Source organism: Sciurus carolinensis, chromosome 3 (genome assembly GCF_902686445.1).
Source record: "Sciurus carolinensis chromosome 3, mSciCar1.2, whole genome shotgun sequence".
Taxonomy (NCBI): domain Eukaryota; kingdom Metazoa; phylum Chordata; class Mammalia; order Rodentia; family Sciuridae; genus Sciurus; species Sciurus carolinensis.
In genome coordinates, this window is record NC_062215.1 from 172,433,073 (window position 1) to 172,454,723 (window position 21,651).

At 41.2% G+C, this 21,651-nt stretch overlaps 1 protein-coding gene across 1 annotated transcript in view; it reads left to right on the top strand.

The window, feature by feature from the left end:
• The first annotated feature begins 2,633 nt into the window (after window positions 1-2,633).
• The window catches only part of Daw1 (dynein assembly factor with WD repeats 1), a 66,247-nt gene continuing 47,229 nt past the window's right edge, over window positions 2,634-21,651 (top strand). The window contains exons 1-2 of the mRNA XM_047546275.1: window positions 2,634-2,727; window positions 19,790-19,862. Coding sequence (XP_047402231.1) covers window positions 2,646-2,727; window positions 19,790-19,862 — 155 coding nt within the window. The 5' untranslated portion in view covers window positions 2,634-2,645. The remainder of the gene's footprint in view (window positions 2,728-19,789; window positions 19,863-21,651) is intronic.

A 21,651-nucleotide genomic window follows, 5' to 3' on the forward strand; every position in this document is an offset into this window, starting at 1 on the left:
CATCACTCTATTTGCATACAGCTCTGTTATATTCCAGGAAAAGGAGATAGGAGACCTTAGATGGGATGCTTGACAAAAGATTCTGGGCTATCGAATTAGGACAATTGGAACTCTATTTGCATAAAAGTCTCCTTGGAAGAGACTGTTAGGACTACGGAAACCATGAATAGAGGTCTGTGTGTTTGGACAGCCCTGATAAAATTGCTCTCAAGCAAAGACCAAGGTGAGATCTACTGACCCCAGATGGGCACTGGCCCTGGGAATTTGGACCTCGTATCCAAGGGTTGGTGCTCCAGAGTTGGAAGAGGGCTCTGGATATGTTGAGAAGGTGTCCACCACTCAAAGAGCTCGCTAGTCATTCACATGGGAGAGCTTGGCATAAACTCCGTCTGTCTGTTCAAGGAACGAGGGGAAATCCTCCATCTGTAGTAGGAAGCAAAGATCAAATGAGGCAGGACAGGAACCCCTGGAAATGGAGGTGAAGTGTAGGGTAGGTTGCAGTGATGGGTGCTTTGGGCCTCATAGTGAGAGGAAGGTGGGGATGAGACCAGGAACAAGGCAGGGACCAAAATTGGGGTTCTCTTAACAAAATAAAAGAAGAGCCAAATACTTCTGCAATTCCACCTATATCCTGGAGCATTCTGAAGCCTGGATTGGCCCACAGGAAACAAGAGACACTTTTTGTTTTGTAACCATTTTAAAACTTATTGGAGAAGTTACAAAAACCATGCAGGGAAACCCCAAAGGAACTACTTAACTAAATGAAACATTTTGTTCATTGGTTTTATCATTTTTTATTAATCTATTGATCCAAACACATATACACCTACACTTATAGGGATTTTTTTTTCAAATCATTTGAGAGTCGATTACAGATATCTTGCCCTTTTATATCTGTGTGCTTCTAAAATTAATCAGTATGCTTTTCCTAATAAGGAATACATGATCACAATACAGAGATCAAAATCAAGAAACTTAACATTGATTCAATACTGTCATCTGAACCATGATCCCAATTCTGATTCCATCCCTTGTCCCAATAACGCCCTTTGTAACTATTTCCCTGGTCCAGGATAGAGGATCACCTAGTACATTAGGTTGATACATCTTTTTTGTCTCTTTAACCTGGAGTGGTTCCTCAGTCTTTTTCTTTCTTGATTTTGAGAGCTATTTTGTACAATTTCCTCAATTTGATGTTCTCTGACCCTTCCTCATGATTAAAGACAAGTAATGCATTTTGAGCAGGACTGTTGAGATTTGCTCTGTCCTGTCCCTGCATTGTAAAACAGTTACAGGATGTCAGTTTGTCCCCAAATGGGTCAAGTTAACTTTGATTGCATGGTTCATATGGTGTCCAACATATTTCTCCATTGTGAAGTCATTTTTCCAAAGGCCACATTTTCCAATATTTTTTATTGATGCATTATAACTATGCATAATGGTAGGATTCATTTGTTCATGCACATGATATAACAATATAATTTGGTCAGTATCATTCCCCAGTATTTTCCCTTTCTCTTCCCTTCTCCCCCCATTCCCGGTGGTCCCTTTCTTCTCTACTGATCCCCACAGTTCTTTTTCTTTTCCTCTCTAGCTTCCATATGAAAGAAAACAAACAGCCCTTGACCTTCTGATTTTGGCTTATTTCACTTAACATAATGTTCTCAAGTTCCAACCATTTTCCTGCAAATAACATAATTTCATTCTTATTTATGTCTGAATAAACATTATATATATATAATGTATATATATAATACATTATAATACATTATATATATAATGTATATATATATATACATCTATCTGTCTATCTATCTCTCTATATATATATGTAATCACGTTTTCTTTATACATTCATCCACTGATGGACACCTAGTCTGGTTCCATAGTTTGCAAAGGCCACATTTTTAAATGGCATGAGCACAAACAATAAAAGTGCTTCGTTTCTATACAAGGAATCCGTCACCTCTTACTTAAATCCTTCTACCGCGTCTTAATGATTAGGAGAAAGGTGGAGCTGAAGGGAGCTTAGATTTCATAGGGCTCCTTGTTTCCCAACGGTGGGATGCTCACGGCTGGTGGGTTAAGATGATTTTTATGTGCTGCACATTTCTATTAGGTTTAATTGGATCCCTATTTCCTCCTTCTTTCTGATCTTTTGAGCACATTCAGAAGAAAGGCTCAGTTGGGTGCAAGCCTATCTTGAAAATCTCAAATAGTTGCTATTCTTTTTTCTTTTCTTTTTCCTTTAAACAAAGAAAGGGAAGGTCTTGGCTCAGAGTCTCTGTAGGCAACAATATAGTAATTCAAGAGCTTTGCAGAAGAATGGCATTTATTTTTACCTGCTCTTTCTTCAAACATACGAAATTTCCATTACAAGACTTTTAAATTACACTTTGAAAAGCCAAGTTAAATAAGTGAGCCAATTTGGGGAAACTTCACGAATGTAAAGAAAGCTCTTATCCAAGGAGTTGAGCCGGCCCCGCTCCAGCCCTCCGGCGGTGCCCTGGGTCCGGTGCCCTGGGTCCCGTGCCCTAGGTCGGGTGCCCCGGGACGCGCACCTGCCGGCGCTCGCAGCTCCGCGCCCCATCACCGCGAAGGCGCCGCGCATGCGCGCCCGCGACCTGCGGCTGTTTGGCATTGCCATGGCTACGAAGCCCCTCAGCATGGGATCTGAGAGCGAGAAAATGAAGCTCAAGAGCCTCCTACTCCGGTATTACCCTCCAGGTACGGGCTCCGCCCTCCCGTGGGGCCCGGAACTCCCAGCTGCGCAGGGCTGGGGCGGAGGAGGGGACCGCGGGTCGCGCCCAAGTGACCCGGGCGGGTGGGGAAGTCTGGCGATTCCCAGTTTGAACCCCTCACTCTCCCACATGCCGGGCGCTGGTCCTCAAAACTTTTAAAGAGATTTTTAGAAAGTCTTTAAACTTTTAAATGCCACATTTTCTGGGTTCCCAGCAACGAGTTGGGCAGGGGCCTGAGAGGTGCTGACAGGTGATCTGGGGTATTGGTTTCTGGAAGGGAAGACAACAGAGGGACCACGTTACTTTTTATTCTAAATGCTCCAGAACGATCAAGTCAAGGTGTACGGAGTATGAAAAGAAAAATGCAAACCCGGAGAAGCATATTCAGTTTGGGGGCTGTGTTGGGTCTGAGCTTATCTATGAACACATTTATTGAGAGCCCACAGTGTCAATGCTGTGTGCTCCTTGCTGAGACTTTAAAGAAGGGCCTAGTCCTTGATCCCAATGAGTGAAATAATTGTGAAATAACCCCATCAAATGCTATAGTTTTAGGGTTAGATATTCTCTTCTAGTCCCCTTGTTTTGGTGGTGAGGGCCTGGTTGCCTTTAGAGAATATGGGGAGGCACTGATCAACCAGTTTGTTAGGGGCAAAAATAGGACTTGAACTCTTGACTTTTAGTTCACAACTCATTAAAAATAAGAAATGAAGTAAAACCTGCAAGACTTGCCACAGAGCAAGAGATGACCAAAGTGCACTCGCCCAGCGTGAAGTTTGGATAAGAAGTGGCATAAAGATTTCAAAGGAGGGTAGGGTCTCTTTGGACCAGTTTGATTTAAGACAGCTTTATGAGAGATGGGACCTGAAGAGCTGAAGGGTGAGTGCCTTACTCTTCCCAGCAGTGCAGCCGACTCTGGTGAACACCTCAACCAGAATGTCTGGTAGAGAGAGAGCTCATGGTTCCTTTTCTCCGATCCTGTCCTGGTTGTGTGGCTTTCTCAGACTGCACTGTGTCAGTTGATGGCACCCTCACCATCCATCTAGTTTTTCTGGCAGGAACTTTGTTGGTCCTCTCTTATTTCTTCCTGGTCATCCCTCACCACCACTCTGCACTCTCCTTCCCATTCCACCAACAGATTCTGTCAGTTCTACTCCCAAATATTCTGTGAATCCATCCGATTGTCCCCCTTTCCTTGGCACAGTTTTCTTGATGTAACATCCCTTCCAGCTACCCACCTGGTCCAGCCCTCCATTCTGGCAGTCACCACCTCTTGAAGGGCTGCTTATGGCCCTGGTTTTCATGCTCATCCTCTGCAATCTGTCTGTCACCAGCAGCCAGTGAAAGCTGAATTTTAACATCTCCCATAGTCTTTTGTTATGCTAAGAATAAAATATGCACTCTGCAGGGTTTGGCCCAGCCTGTGCTGTTGACTTCTAGAACCTCAGTCTTCTACACTCTTTGTATACTTCAGACTTCTTTCACTGTTCGTGTAAGACCTAAGGAGGGTCTTTCACTGACTGTTGTCCTCCTGGACCTAGTGTTCCCTAGGCCTTGGAATGGCTGTCTTCTTTGTTTGGTTTCAGTCCTGTCGCCATCCCAGAGAGAGATCTTCCTTTACTATCCATTCAGAGAACCCCTCTCTGATTTTATTCCGTGCTATTTGTTGCTTTTATTGTATTCATCATCATCTGACACTCTCTGTATAATTGATATTTTAAATGTCCACCTCTTTCCCATAGAATATAAACTCCATGAGAATTAGACCTGGTGTCTTTTGTTCACTTCTGTATCTATAGCTCCTGAAAAGATCCTGGGATGTAGGAAGCATTCACTGTTTGCTGAGTGCATGCACAAATGTGGATTATGAAAGAGGTCAATCCAGGCATGGAACTGGTGTGAATAAGTATTTAAAATCTCAAGGGACACAAGTGGAGGCCTGAAGGGGCCACTTTCTCCAAAGTAGAGTTCATATTTGTAGAAAAGACACTCATTTTCTCTCTTAGAGTTCTAACTGAAAAATAACATGAGAAGGCCCTATGGAGGAGGGATAGTACATGGGCCATTTTAACTTAAGAATAATAGCCTGTTTTCTTCAGGCAAGCCCAGTTTTCTTTCGCCAGTGCTCACACGTGGGCCAGCGCTGTTTCCCACAAATCATCTGATAAGTGAATGCCTTGCCTTTGTTGTGGTGTGTGGGTAGAAATGTGGTCTCTGAAGACTGAGTAACTGAGTCTCGCCATATGCAATTTTCCCCTTGGGCAATTTGTTTTGATCTGTGAGCCATCAGTCAGATGGTGACAGTGCCACTGTCACTCACCACGTGGACCTGCTGGCCCCTTCCAGTTGCCAGAGTAAACCTTCCAGAAAGAATGCTCCCTCCAACTTCTCTCCTCTTTCTGTCTTGAGTTTACTCCTATCATGCTTTCGCTTATTGCTCTCCTGAAACTTCCCTGTTGAAGATCCCCGGTGACCTCCCCATTGCTGCATCCACTAACCACGTCACGACCTTCACCTTTCTTGGCCTGACAGCAGCATTCCACCTGTTTGCCCTCCTTTGGTTTCGGGGAGCATACTGTTTTCCCTTCTGCCTCGCCGTCCCTCCTAGGTCCATCTTGTTCTGATCTCTTAATGTCTGATGGAATGCCCCAGATCTCTGCTCTTGGACTTCTCTTGTCCATCTGCACTCATTATGGTCTCACTTATGCTCACTGCTGTAAAGTCATCCTGAGTAGCTCTTTGCGAGTAACTGTCAGCTCGACACCTTCATTTGAGTATCCAATGTGCATCCCGCATGGACTGGGGTCCTCTATGGTCTCCATGTCACTTGCTTTTGCCAACATTTTGGTCTCATCCTTGTCTCTCCTTTCATAACATCGGCTCCAGGGGCAAATTCTGTCTGTCAGTACACCTTGGGAAACCCACAGGGAATCCAGGAACTTCTCCCCACTCTGACTACTTTTGTTCTCTCTACTGCTGTGACTTCTACCCTCACCAAATTTCAGTTTGTCTCACCACAGCAGCCGGATGACTGTGAGAGCATGAATCTGGCCACACTCCACTGCCCGCCGAGGGCTTTTTATCTCACGGAAAGTAGGGCCACATTCTCCAGGGCCTTACAGGACCTGCTGCCTTTACCTCCGACACCCACCCCCCATTTCCCCAGGACTCCTCCAGAAGTATGACTCTTCTAGGTGGGTCTTGGATGGTCAGGTGTGTCCCTACTCTGGGCCTCTGTAAAACTGGCACGCATGCGTATTTTGAATAAGTGAGTTTAATGATATGAGGTGCCAGGATGTGTCCCAAAATGTGACCAGGTCAGATCAGTGATCTCCATGTCTGCTCCAGCCCTACAAGTCAGTGGTTCTGACTCAAGTGAGGATCTCAGACTCAAGTAAGGATTTAGACTCAGACTTGCTTTAATGATTGCTTTAATGATTATCTTATAATGAGGTGCTATTACTTATGTTCTTAGATATTCAATCTTCACTGGGTCATATTATCTGCAAGTTTTCAACACACTAATGAATAGCAAGTGGGTGTTTCAATAACGTTATCAAATAGAAAAGAAAATCAGTCACCCTTGCATCATTCTCAGGCTTCATTACTTCTGCACAGAGAGCAATTAGAAAATTCTCTGGCTCCAGTCCTCCCACTGACATTGGGATGACATAGGTCTGGAACATTCCTTTGTTAGCATCCAATGAATTAGCCCTCTCCCTACCTGAATTCCAGGTGACGAAAGGTAAATAGCAGTGACATTTGGCTGAGCAGATGTGGGACATTCCCCTTTTATCTTGGGCACATTGTTTAACTTGCAGAGTCTTGGGTTTGTGAATTGGTGTAGGCACTGACTACATGCCTTTCCACGGACTCAGTTTTGTCAAACTTTGTCTTTTATTTTCTTTGTATGCAGTCCCAGTTCTTTGGCCAGGAGAAGGAACTAAATAGACATCAGTTACTCTGAGCGCTTTAAAGGTTTCTGTTGAACTGGGTAAAGGATACTAATAAGTATTGAAGCACAGCCTTTTTAATTTTTTTTGGTAACTAGGATGGAACCCAGGAGTGCCCCCGAGCTGCATCCCCAGCCCTTTTTTAAAATTTTATTTAGAGACAGGGTCTCACTGAGTTACTAAGTGCCTCACTAATCTGCCAAGGCTGGCTTTGGACTCCTGATCCTCCTGCCTCAGACTTCCCAGTTACTGGGATTGCAGGCCTGTGTCCCTTTACTCGGCGGAAGCATAGCTTTTTAATACATTGCAAAATGTGGAGGGCAGAGGCTTCATACCTAAGCGTTTTGAGAATTATGCTTATTGCCTGTTCTTTTCTAGATCCATGTGTTCAGCCGCTCAACTGATCTCCAGTAGTCAGCCTGAGGACTTTAAGCGTTGTTTCTTTTGCTAGAAACAAAATCACAGGGCATGTAGAAAGCTGACTTTTGTTAATCTGTTTGCTAGATGTTTTAAATGTGTCTCCTTAGGACTTTAGATTAAACTGTGTGGGTCGTCAAGTGCTCAAGTTTCCTAATCTTTTCCTTTGAGTTACAGATGATTATATTGCTCATTCATTGTTTATACGATTTATTTACTCAAATATTTATTGAGTGCTTACTTACTTCAATAATAAATAATGAATGTTGAGTACTTTTATATGTAACACTTTAAACTTAAAGTGACAGACAAGGAAAGGAAAGACACCATTCTTGTTGATGACAGTGCCTTGATTTATGTTGACTTCATACTTTTCAAATTATTGTAGCTCACTTGAGCCAAGTGATCATGCAGAGACCTTGTTCCTCAATAGTTCATGTTCTAATCATGTTGAACCCTGTAATTTTCTCTTTTTTTAATTTTAATTTATTTTTATTGTAAACAAATGGGATACATGTTGTTTCTGTTTGTACATGGTGTAAAGGCATACCATTTGCGTAATCATAGATTTACATAGGCTAATGATGTTTGATTCATTCTGTTATTGTTTCGTTCCCCGCCACCCCTCCCACCCCTCTTTCCCTCTATACAGTCCCTCCTTCCTCCATTCTTGCCCCCCACCCACCCCCCATTATGTGTCATCATCCGCTTATCAGCGAGATCATTCGTCCTTTGGTTTTTTGAGATTGGCTTATCTCACTTAGCATGATATTCTCCAACTGCATCCATTTGCCTGCAAATGCCATAATTTTATTATTCTTTATAGCTGAGTAATATTCCATTGTGTATATATATATATACCACAGTTTATTTTTATATTCATCAATTGAAGGACATCTAGGTTGCTTCCACAATCTGGCTACGGTGAATTGAGCAGCAATGAACATTGATGTGGCTGTTTCTCTGTAATATGCTGATTTTAAGTCCTTTGGGTATAGGCCGAGGAGTGGGATAGCTGGGTCAAATGGTGGGTCCATTCCAAGTTTTCTAAGGAGTCTCCACACTGCTTTCCAGAGTGGCTGCACTAATTTGCAGCCCCACCAGCAATGTATGAGTGTACCTTTTTCCCCACATCCTCGCCAACACCTGTTGTTGCTTGTATTCTTGATAATCGCCATTCTAATTGGAGTGAGGTGGAATCTTAGTGTAGTTTTGATTTGCATTTCCCTTATTACTAAAGATGGTGAACATTTTTTCATATGTTTGTTGGTTGCTTGTAGATCTTCTTCTGTGAAGTGTCTATTCATTTCCTTAGTCCATTTGTTGATTGGATTATTTGTATTCTTGGTGTAGAGTTTTTTGAGTTCTTTATATATTCTGGAAATTAGTGCTCTATCTGAAGTATGAGTGGCAAAGATATTCTCCCACTCTGTAGGCTCTCTCTTCGCATTGCTGATAGTTTCCTTTGCTGAGAAAAAGCTATTTAGTTTGAATCTATCTCAATTATTGATTCTTGCTTTTATTTCTTGTGCTATGGGAGTCCTATTAAGGAAGTCTGATCCTAAGCCAACAAGTTGGAGATTTGGACCTACTTTTTCTTCTATAAGATGCAGGGTCTCTGGTCTGATTTCAAGGTCCTTGATCCATTGTGAGTTGATTTTTGTGCAGGGTGAGAGATAGATAGGAGAGTTTAGTTTCATTCTGTTGCATATGGTTTTCCAGTTTTCCCGGCACCATTTGTTGAAGAGGCTATCTTTTCTCCATTGCATATTTTTGGCACATTTGTCTAGTATGAGAAAATTGTATTTATTTGGGTTTGTGTCCGTGTCCTCAATTCTGTACCATTGATCTACCTGTCTATTTTGGTGCCAATACCATGCCGTTTTTGTTACTATTGCTTTGTAGTATAGTTGAAGTTCTGGTATTGCAATACTCCCTGTTTCCTTCTTCCTGCTAAGGATTGCTTTAGCTATTCTGGGTTTCTTATTCTTCCAGATGAATTTCATGATTGCTTGCTCTATTTCTGTAAGGTACATCATTGGGATTTTAATTGGAATTGCATTGAATCTGTATAGCACTTTTGGTAGTATGGCCATTTTGACAATATTAATTCTGCCTATCCAAGAACATGGGAGATCTTTCCATCTTCTAAGGTCTTCCTCAATTTCTTTCTTCAATGTTTTGAAGTTTTCATTGTAGAGATCTTTTACCTCTTTGGTTAGATTGATGCCCAAGTATTTTATTTTGTTTTTGAGGGTATTGCAAATGGAGTTGTTTTCCTCATTTGCCTTTCAGCTGTTTCGTTGCTTGCATATAAAAATGCTTTAGATTTATGCGTGTTGATTTTATAGCCTGCTATTTTGCTGAATTCATTGATCAGGTCTAGAAGTTTTCTGGAGGAGTTTTTTGGAACCTCTAAATATAGAACCATGTCATCAGCAAATAGTGACAGCTTAAGTTCCTCTTTTCCTATTCATATCCCTTTAATTTCTTTAGTCTGCCTAATTGCTCTGGCTAGAGTTTTGAGGACAATGTTGAATAGAAGTGGTGAAAGAGGACATCCCTATTTTGTTCCCGTTTTTAAAGGGAATGCTTTCAGTTTTTCTCCATTAAGAATGATGTTGGCCATGGGCTTAGTATAAATAGCCTTTACAATGTTCAGGTATGTTCTTACTATCCCTATTTTTTCTAGTGTTTTGAGCATGAAGGGGTGTTGTATTTTGTCAGATGTTTTTTCTGCGTCAATTGAAATAACACATGATTCTTATCCTTAAGTCTATTGACATGATCGATTATGTTTATTGATTTACGGATGTTAAACCATCCTTGCATTCCAGGGATGAACCCCACTTGATTGTGGTGCATGATTTTCTTAATATGTTTTGGATACGATTTGCCCATATTTTGTTAGGGATCTTTGCATCTATATTCATCAAGGATATTGGTCTAAAATTTTCTTTCCTTGATGTGTCTTTTCTGGGTTTGGGTTTGAGGGTGATATTAGCTTCATAGAATGAATTTGGTAGGGTACCATCCTTTTCTATTTCCTGGAATACTTTGAGAAGTATTGGATTGAGTTCTTCTTTGAAGGTCTTGTAGAACTCGGCTGAGAAACCATCTGGTCCTGGGCTTTTCTTGGATGGTAGGTTTTTAATGGCTTCTTCTATTTCATTGCTTGATATTGATCTGTTTAAATTGTGTATGTCCTCCTGGTTCTGTTTGGGAGGAGCATATGTCTCTAGAAATATCTTCGGTAGTTTCTATTTGTTGGAATGCAGATTTTCAAAGTACTTCTCATTATGGTATGTATCTCAGTGGTATTTCCCTTTTCATCATGAATTTTAGTAATTTGAGTTTTCTCTTTCCTTCTCTTTGTTAGTGTGGCTAAGGGTTTGTCTATTTTGTTTACTTTCTCAAAGAACCAACTTTTTGCTTTGTCAATTTTTTGAATTGTTTCTTTTGTTTTAATTTCATTGATTTCAGCTCTGATTTTCATTATTTTCTGTCTTCTACTACTTTTGCTGTTATTCTGTTCTTTTTTTTCTAGGGCTTTGAGCTGTAATGTTAGGTCATTTAGTTGTTGACTTTTCATTCTTTTCTAGAATGCACTCCATGCAATGAATTTTCCTCTTAGTACCACTTTCATAGTGTCCCAGAGATTTTGATATGTTGAATCATCATTCTCATTGACCTCTAAGAATTTTTTTATCTCCTCCCTGATGTTTTCTGTTATCCATGTTTCATTCAATAGCATATTATTTAGTCTCCAGGTGTTGGAGTAATTTCTGTTTTTTATTTTGTCATTGATTTCTACTCTCAGTCCATTATGATCTGATAGAACACAAGGGCTGCTTTGTGGCATAACATATGGTCTATTTTCGAGAAGGTTCCATGTGCTGCTGAGAAGAAAGTGAATCCACTCGTTGATGGATGGAATATTCTATATATGTCTGTTAAGTCTAGGTTATTGATTGTGTTACTGAGTTTCTATGGTTTCTTTGGTTGGATTTTGTTTGGAAGATCTATCTAGTGATGACAGTGGTGCATTAAAGTCACCCAGAATTATTGTGTTGTGGTCTATGTGATTCTTGAAATTGAGAAGGATTTGTTTGATGTACAGGGATGCACCATTGTTTGGGGCATAAATATTTACTGTCGTTATGTCTTCCTGATTTATGGCTCCCTTAAGCAGTACGAAATGTCCTTCTTTATACCTTCTGACTAACTTTGACTCAAAGTCCACTTTGTCTGATATAAGGATGGAAACCCCCACTTTTTTACTGAGTCCCTGTGCATGGTAGGTTTTTTACCATCCTTTCACCTTTAGTCTGTGGATGTCTTTTTCTATGAGATGAGTCTCTTGCAGGCAGCATATTGTTGGGTCTTTCTTTTTAATCCATTCTACCAGTCTATGTCTTTTGATTGATAAGTTTAGGCCATTAATGTTCAGGGTTATTATTGAGATATGATTTGTATTCCCAGTCATTTGGCTTATTTTTGGTTTTTAAGTTGGCTTGGTTTCTCCTTTGAGTGGTTTTTCTCTAAGGTAGTTCCTCCCTTTGCTGACCTCCATTATTGTTTTTCATTTCCTCCTCATGGAATATTTTGTTGAGAACACTCTGTAGTGCAGGCTTTCTATTTGTAAATTCTTTTAACTTTTGTGTATCATGGAAGGATTTTATTTCATCTTCAAATCTGAAGGTTAGTTTTGCTGGGTATAGTATTCTTGGTTGGCAACCATGTTCTTTCAGAGTCTGAAATATGTTGTTCCAGGTCCTTGTAGCTTTTAGAGTCTGGGTTGAGAAGTTGGCTGCTATCCATATTGGTCTTCCCCTATAAGTAATCTGATGCTTTTCTCTCGGCCTTCAAAATTCTATCTTTATTTTGAATGTTAGGCATTTTCATTATAATGTGCCTTGGCGTGGACCTGTTGTGATTTTGTGCATTTGGTGTTCTGTAAGCTCTTGTATTGATTTTCCATTTCATTCTTCAAGTCTTGGAAATTTTCTGATATAATTTCATTGAATAGGTTGTTCATTCCTTTGGTTTGTATCTCTGTGCCTTCCTGAATCCCAATAATTCTTAAATTTGGTCTTTTCATGATGTCCCATAGTTCTTGGAGATTCTGTTCATGATTTCTTATCATCTTCTCTGTTTGGGCAACTTTATTTTCAAGATTAAATATTTTGTCTTCATTGTCTGAGGTTCTGTCTTCCAAGTGGTCTAGTCTTTTGGTGATGCTTTCCATTGAATTTTTTATTTGGTTTATTGTTTCCCTCATTCATTTCAAGGATTTCCGTTTGATTTTCTTGTGTGTGTGAATCTCTATCTCTTTGTTGAAATGATCTTTTGTTCCTGCAGTTGCTCTTTCAGCTTATTGGTATTATCATTCATTGCCTGCATTTGCTCTCTTAACTCATCCTTTGCTTCACGAATCATCTTAATCATGTATAATCTAAAGTCCTTTTTTGACATTTCTTCTAACATACTGTCATTGGATTCTATTAATATAGAATCTAGATTTGTTTGGATCATTTTCTTCCCTTGTTTTTTCATGTTGCTCATGTATCTTCCCCTCTAGCAGTGCAGATCTGGAGTATTGCAGATTTCCCCCTATAGGCTTATAGTGGCCCTATAGGTTTCCAAAACCCTTTCTTTAAGGGGAGATCAATATTAGCAGTGCCCAATTCAGACACTATGCAATCCTAGACCAAATAGCCTCTATGAGGATAATAACAAAATTGTCATAATAAACAGAATGAGTTCAAATATTATCTTCAGTAAAACAAACAGATTTGCAATAAGGTCTGCAGTTTCTAATGGAGGACAAAGAGGATGCAGAGGGATGTAGAATGTGGCTCTTAATGGGATAAGAAAAGAATATACAGAAGTTCTAGATAATAGAAAATGTGAGAGTGTAATCAAAAGAAATTGGATATTAGCATGCAAAAAAGGGAGAAAGAGACTCTGAGGGAATAGGTAAACAAAAGGAAAAGAGAGCAAGAAAAGTAAAGAAATAAAAACTTAAATTTTTTCAATAAGGAGAATAAAGAAAATCTACAGTATTAACAGTCATATAGTAATGAAACCTCCCAGTGTTCAGTAGCCTGATGCTTGAGAGGTACCTGACAATGAGCTTCAAGCCTCCAGCAGGCATCTCAAGATGGGATTTGCCCTACCTAAGGATCGGAGCTCTGGCTTCCAGCATTATCCAAGATGGCCACTCTGGCTTCTAAATGTGTTGGCAAATGGGGAGCTGCAGCTCAGGGTGGGGATGTGGTCAGCCGGAGGTCCTGGAGGCAGGGTGCGGTTGGTCAGGCAGGGGGTCCTGTAGGTCGGATGTGTTTGGTGTGGTTGTGGGATCCTGGAGGCCAGGTGCTCAGTCGGTCTGGGGTCCTGGTGATAGGGCGCAGTCAGTTGGTCTGGGAATTTTGGCGGCAGGAAGCAGTCAGTCGATGTGAGGGCCCCAGAGGCAGGGAGTGATCGGTCGGGCTGAGGGATTCTGGAAATGGGGCTCAGTCAGTCCGGCCAGAGGTCCTTTGGGGCCTGGCTGTTGTCTAAAAATGGCAGCAGCCACGTGTAATCAAACCTGCAGGTACTATCACATTGAACTTCCAGGCAACAGCAGGCAGCTGGTGCTCCACTGACGGTTGGCGATCAGTTTGCAGACTGTTGTCGGACGATCGGGAGATGAACCTCGTGTGTTGGGTGATGGATAGGTGTAAGGCAGGCGATGGACAAGTGAGAGGCAGGCAAATGGCGGATGATAGGCGCCTGACAGTGAGCAATCTGCACTCAAAAAAGGCGTCAATATGCTGGCAGACTGTAGGTGATCACAGCAGACAAATGGGGTAAACAGCAGGGGATCGATAATCAGCAAAAACTGCCTCACCAAGAAACAGATATCCTCTGCTTGAAACTGGAGTCACAGAGTGACAAAGAACACAACCTCCCTCTAGTCCGCCATCTTGGATCTCCCTAATTTTCTCTTTTCTTCTTATTTTTGTGTGCCTTTCTATTATAAAGGTAATATTTACCTATGACCAAACATTACAAAGGCAGAAAGGAATAGCTAAGGTCATCCCCATCCTCCTGAAGGTGTGATGACTCTTTGAATAAAGTCACAACCTGTCTACCAATAGTTCTGAGAGCACTTGTATTTTTTAGGTTTGCTAATGCTGAGCACTATCAGTCCCTCTCATCTTTGCTAATCTGATGGATAAAAATGATACCTGTTATTTTGTTTAGTATTCTTTCTTATTAATGAAGATGAAAGTCTTACTTTGGCATATTTACTGGCCATTGTGTGTTTTTGTTTTGTTTGCAAATTGGCCATTCATGCCTTTTGTTCATTGTTCTTTTTAAAAAATGTGTTTTGGAGTTCTTCATCTGAAGTTCCCTTAGCTTTGTTGAAACAATTTTGCTTATCATCATTTGTCTTTAACTTTGTGGTGTCTTCCTGTGCAGAAGTTTAAGATTCGTTTCAGACAAATCCGTCATTGTTTTCATTAGTAGCTGTTGCTTAAAAAGCTGATTGCAGACACTAAAATATGAATATGTTCTATCATTCAAACTATTTTTGTTTTATTTTTAATATTCAAATCTCTAATCAACCTGGGATCTGTGTTTGTACATTGTGTGTGGTAGAAATGTATTTTTTTTTCAAAAGTCCAACTGATTATTACAGCATTATTATTCCACAACCCATTCTTCCTCCGTTGGTTTGAAATATCACTTTCACCTTATTTTGAACTTCCATGTACAGCTAATTCTGTTATATCGACCTAGTTTTGCATCAGAGCCATACTTTCTTTTATAGTTCATATGGTAGAGTAAATTTTCAAGTTTGAAAAACTAAAACCCTGACTTTTTCAGTTCCACAGATGAATGTAATATCTGTACAACATTGACTTTTCTCTTTCAGCAACATGTCTGCCCATTTATCGTCATTTTCTGTTATATGCAGTAGTTCAGCTAGGTCATGAACATTCCCCACCAATTTTATATTTAAATGTTCAGTGGTGTCTTTAGCAGTTGCCAATATCATCTTTCCATCAAGGTCACCTTCCCTTGTCAGTCCATCTATTTCTTGTCTAATTCTAATCTTAGCTTTTGGTATTCTATTTATTTTGCAAGCTCATACCATTGTTTCATGTGCCATGCAAATAGGGTTTAAGATCTTAAAGTGTTGTGATGTCCACATTTTGCTGAAAAGTTCAATGTGGCACGAGATATCTTTTTTCACTCTAAGGAAATAAGAACGGGAGCTTTTAGTGGTTGACTCTCTGTAGAAAGGTCCCTGTTTTCTTTTTGTTTCTTAGCCTGGAGAGCTAGCACTTGGATTCAGGTCCTCAGTAGTTCTTGCGGGAGCGGGACACCCAAACTCAAACTGTCAAACTGGCCCCTTAATTCTGGTTGTTGGCTTCCTGTGCTTTGGTGTTCTGGGAAGTTCTTGAGTCACTAGAAGCATTTCAAAAGATTTTTCTGTCCTAAAATATTGAACTTCATCACACAACAGCTGCTTGGGCACCTGTGTGGGTTGTGCCAAATCTGTGCAGAGAGACTGTCGAGATGAGCTCCTGCCAAGATGGTCACTGTGCAGCTGAGGGAGTGTGAGGTGTGATGCTGGGAGGAACTCTGGAGGGGATGCAGGACCCAAGGGGAGGACGCTGCACTGATGTAAGGTGAGGGCAAGTCACCACATGTATGCAACTCAGTGAAGTCCTCGACGGGAGAGTCTTAACTAGCAGTTGGCGTATTGGTGGTAATTAAAGCCTAGGGCATGGATGAATTTAAATAGGGAAAGAATGTACAGCAAGGAGAAAAGAATTCTTGGACCTGAAGCCTAAAGACCACCAGGTTTTAACACCAAAGGAGAATGAAAAGTCAGAAAGTAATTGGAGAAAAAGAAAGAGAGAGAGAGATTTCATAAAAGCCTAGGGAGGCTGTCGTTGAGGAAGAAGGCAGGTGGTTGAGGAGGCAATTATTTCTGAAAGGCCATGTGGTTTAAAGACAGGGAATGTCAGTTGGATTAAGCAATCTGGGACTCACATCCAGTCAATGTACTGGTACTTCAGGTATGTAGCAAACACTCTTTGAGTATTTTGAAAGATTGAGAAAATAATGGGGAGATTCCATTTCAGGAGAAATGGAAGCCAGAGAGGGAGAGGTGTAAATTTCACGTGTTTGAAAGTATTGCTTGTACTTGATCCTTGCCAAATCATGTACCTGCTGACCTCCATCTTCAGGACTGGTTCTGAGGAGAGTCCACCTGGAAAAAAAGGAAACCATGATACGTTATGTTCCTTCAAGGAGGTTGCAGCCTCACTGGGAAGAAATGGCATGAACGCAGTTTAAGTGATGCAAAGTAATTGTGTAGGACGTCACGGGTAGTATTTGATCAATAACTAAGTAATAAGCACTGGCTATTTAGATATTCTATATGCTAAGTGTTTTATATCTATCTTACTTAGTCCCAACCTTTGAACGTTAGGAATTATCTATGGAGGAAAGAACTGAGTTATAATGAGATGACTTTGTTGGTATCATGACAAAAGTAAGGGGTTGAACTGAAATGCAGACTTGGATCTTCCTGGTGCCAAGAGCACGCTTTCTCAGCCACATTTCATCTCAACGATTCAGTGCTTTGAAAAGTGGATGCAGGGATTTGATAGCATTTGCCATTTCCCCTTGATCTGAAATGCCGCTGGAGTCTTGCGTGTTGCATCGGATTTAGTTCACAGCGATGATTCTCACACGTAGAGGGACCCTGAGGCCCTTGGACCGTTTCAGTGGTGACTCCAGGTCAAGTCTGTTGTCATAACACTAATAAGGTGCAATTCGATTTTCCACTTACTGACATTTGCACTGACGGTGCAAAAGCAATGAAGGGAGAAAGTGCTTGGGCCTCACCGCAGGTCAGGGAAGCGTCACCTCACGAGGGAGGATGGCCTTGATGAGGCCACACTTATCAGGGCAGTGAAATGCTGTGCGATGCCCTTTGAATACTCTGGGAGAGGAAATGGGAGAGACCTGCGACGGTGAGGGCAAAGGTCGTCGAGGCAAATGCTCACTCGTGTGGTTGTTGGAGTTGTGGAATGAACTGCTCTACTTATTTGTTATTTATTTTTTAATGGAAGACCATTTTTACTTGAAACAGGGACAGATGAGCAAGGTTTGTTGTTGTCGTTTCTCCCCAGATTTATCTGGGCACTTGGCATACATTTCTTGAAAATGAACAAAGCAAGCGTGAAAGTTTCAGCTGAAAACTGTCGGCAGTTCTGCCAGAAGTAGAATTTGCGCTTTCAGACAAAAACTAGAATTTCGGAAAAGTCGTATCTACTACCCTGAGCCTGACCTCTTGCCAACAGTGAAAGTTTTCTGATGATGGGGATTGGAAGCGATATTACAAGTGTGCATTTTTGATATTGTTTGATGAAGTATGTCAATGTTTAGAAAATGCACATACCTCAGCAAGGTTATATTGTCAATCATGTTTGATAAAGATCTCTGCACCACGGGAGATGGGCCCATGGGTTTTAATGGAAGCCAGCATGGAAGAGCTCACAGACACGGTTTCAGTTTCTACCCTGTGGCCAATTTTTAAGAAAGTACCACTTGTTAAATTAAATGTAGTATCAAAGAATAATGACCATCATCCTTTGAAAAGGATATTGATACACTCCTCCATTTTTCTGGCTACATATCTGTGTTTAACCAGATTTTTTTTCTTATACATCATCTAAAGCAACATAGAGCAACAGCTCAAATGCAGCAGCAGAGATGAGAATTCAGCTCTCCTTAACTAATTCAGAGAGTAAAGATCTTTGCAAGAGTATAATATAGTGCTACTCTTCTTACTATATGTTTTTTTTGGAGGGAGATATGGTTATTTTTATAAAACTATGCTGCTGTGTTAAAATACTTAACATATTAAAAAAGATTTTTTAGTTGTAGATGGACACAATACCTTTATTTTTTTATTTATTCGCTTTTTGTGGTGCTGAGGATCGAACCCAGTGACTCACATGTGCAAGGCAAGTGCTCTATCACTGAACCACAGTTCCAGCCCTATATTTTTAAAAATTATTAATTTTAATACTAAAATATTACAAAATAAGAATGTTTTCTTATGCTCAGTAATATTTAAAGGTGTAAAGTAGTCTGAAAGCCAGTATTTTAGAGTTTAGAAGTGGTGGAACATATCCATAGAGAAAGGTGGCTTAGTAGCTCTACTCAGTATGTTATAGTCTGGTCTCTCTGTTGTTCAGATTGAGTGTATTCTATGGATCTGTATTCAAGTTCACTATTTCTGTTCTGTCATCTTTACTACTGAGCCCCTTCTGCAAGAGTTTTGCTTACATTAATGTGTATTTCAGTTCTATAATTTCCACTTGATTCATTTTAATAACTTCTATTTATTTTCTGAGATTTTTCTATTTGTTTTAATGGATAAGTAATAGTTGAAGTATTTTTATGACCCCCCCCCCCATAAAATCCTCTCAGATAATTCCAGCATCTGATTCATCTCGGCATTGGTGTTGGTTGGTTGTCTTTTTATAGTTGGTGTGATGGGTGATTTTGTTACACCCCGGATATTGGTGTTTGTTGCTTTTCTTTTCCTGGTTTTGTTATGTTGGGAGATTTGTTGCTGCTGATTCCTGGATATTTTGGTTATCATGTTAGGAGACTCTTGATCCCATATAAATCTTCTATCTTAGCAGGCTATCATCCCATTGAGACCTAGCATGTAAGTTCCGGTCCACTTTAGTAAACCTTAGTCCCTGTTTACTTTCCAGAGCTCTTGCAATGTTTCCTGCTCTGCTCTGTCTTTTTAGTTCTGCTGACCTCCTGTTAATCCCTGCTGGTGCAATCAGTGGGGGCCAGGGGAGGACAGAGGTGTTTTTCTGGCTTACCTGTGTTCCTGGATAACTTTCTGGGCCACCCCTGAGTCTGGTTATGCTGCTTATTCAGAGGCAGGGAGACAGGCCTTTATTGACGCGGCTTCCGTGTCTGCTTGTGGAGCAGGGCCAGCAGCATCCAGGTAGATGGACCCACTCACCAATGCCCATTACGGAGTAGGGTCTAGGAAGTCCTGGGCCTTCACTGGCTCTGCTGTGGGCAGAAGGGCCCTCCCGAGGGCTCTCGTTGTGGGGCAGTGACTGGAAAGTTCTGGAGCTTTGCTGTTTCTGCTGCTGCAGGCTGGGGCCCAGTTGTGTGGGATAGAGATTGGGCAGCCCGGAGTTTCCGCTGGGAATCATATGCCTTTTCCTGGTCTTTTGGTCCCAGGGTGCAAGATATTTCCAATTATTTATTTATTTTTTGTCTCTAGGCCGTTTGGTGGTTCCAGGCCCCAGTTTGCGGGGAATATGGGAGATACAAAGCTCACCATGTTGTCGTGCCTGGGTTCAGGCCCCTAGCCATTCCACCTTTTCTACACAGCTGTCAGTTATTTTTTATTATTGTCAGTTGAACAGTTTTAAGGGTATTTGGAGGGGAAGGCCAGGAAAAAGCTGGTCTGTACAACCTTGTTTTAGAACCAACCATCACTGCATTTTTTTTTTATGTTGAAAACTTAAAAATTTGAAAAATGAAAATGGAAGAGATTTTGTACAAGTTGATCGACTTTTACCATAGGCTCTCGTCCTTAGTGATTTGTAACATGTTTGCTTATTTTTATAGGAATTATGCTGGAATATGAAAAAAGTGGAGAATTAAAGACCAAATCCATAGATTTGCTTGAGCTCGGCCCTAGGTAAGTCACCTTTATAATGCAGCCTGGATTTCACCTAAACCCATTTTCTTAGAAAACCCAGCTGGAGGAGGATGTGGATGTGCATGAGCTGCAGTGTGCCATTTAAAGAGCCTTCTGTGGCTCCTTACTTCCTGTTTGTCTCAGAGGTTTGTACTTTAGGGTCTGGCTGAACGAAGAGCGGGTACTGGGAGAAGGGTCATCAGTCTGTCCCTTTTTCCTCTAAATAGGACTTTTTCTTTTTCTTTTGTTTTTTTTAACCTTTCACTCTAGAATAGTTTTGAAAATCTGGGAAGACAGTTCCCCTTGCCTCCCCCCCATTTCCCCAGTTGTTAACCTCTCAATCTGAGAGATTTGTTGCAGTTTTTGTACCAAAAATGGTGCACCGTTATCAGCTCAAGTGCACAATATGCAGTTTTCCTTCATTCCTCCCTAATTCCATTTTATTTCCAAAATCCTATCCAGGATTACATCTCGTTGACTGCTTTTGGCTGTGACAACTTCTTAGGCTTTCCTTATTTTTGGCGGCTCTAACATACCTAAGGACTACTGGTTGTTGAGTTTTTAAAATTTCACCGAGCCGGTTGTTTCCTCAGGAGGTTTCCCGAGGCCGATTGCATCTGTTCCTGTTCATCATTTGTCACGGGACAGAGGCAGGAGCCCTGATCTCTACCTCTGAAGCCTGGTGTGAGCCCAGAGGAGATCTGTGGTCACGATGCCTGGAATTCATTCCTTCAGGAGATCTCTGTGCAAATCTCCATTGTAAGAGATAAGAGTCGTGATTTTACCTGCGGGAGTCCAAATTCAGATAGGGTGAAGATATTCTCAGTGGGTGGGAAAAAAAAAGAACAGAAATACTCTGCCTTAGAGCTGCAGCCTGAGACGGTCAGCAGAGGGACTGTCACACAGAGGTCAGGGCTATGCTGCTGTTTTCAATGAGCCCCTGGCACAGCAGCTGGGGAGAGAGGGCTCCCTGAGTCCTGGCGCTGCTGCCACGTGGGAGTTGTGGTGTTGGAGGGGACACTTGCCCTGGGGAGGACCGAGCGTGGCTCGGGGGATGCCCGTTTAAGTAGGGCCCAACGTTAGTCGAGGTGCCTGGGCAGAGCAGTTACTCAACAGGTATTTTTCAAAAATAAAGAATAAATGGTGACACGGATAATGCCATTTAATTCCATCTGCAGCAATCTCTGTTTAACACTCCTTGCTTTTGTAAATGGAAGGTTACTAGTCTGTGTGCCTCTGCTAGCTTGCAGGAAGTTTGTTCTTTATTTAGTCTGCAGCAGTATTTGCTTCTCCCACAGGCCCAGTTCCTTTGGGTTCAGTAAGAAGCTGTAAAGTCACTCATCATAATCTCTGTCCTCAGTGGCCATATTGTTTGTTTTGAGAAATAAATTGTAGAAAACAGAGCATCATTTGAATGGTACAGACTAACTTGTATATGGGAGACTAACTTCCAGCTAGAGATTCAAGAAAAACGGAGTTTATGTATAAAAAGTAGAGATCCTTGGGTGATTTCCAAAAGGACTGTGAATCCAGGAGCTCTTGATATTGTGCTTAGGCTGCCACAGTCACTTGACAGTGCCCTGTTCTCCTGAGGAGGTGTGTGAGGTAGCCACCATAACCATGACCGTCCACACTTAGAAATCCAGGTGTGATAGTGTGGGAAAGTAAATATCTCAAATTATAAAGTGTAGATCTTATTTCTAGTTCTTCCCAAGAATCTGGAAGTATTTATGCTGATGAAAATACTTGCATTATACATGACCAACTGAAGTCATTGTATAAAAATTTA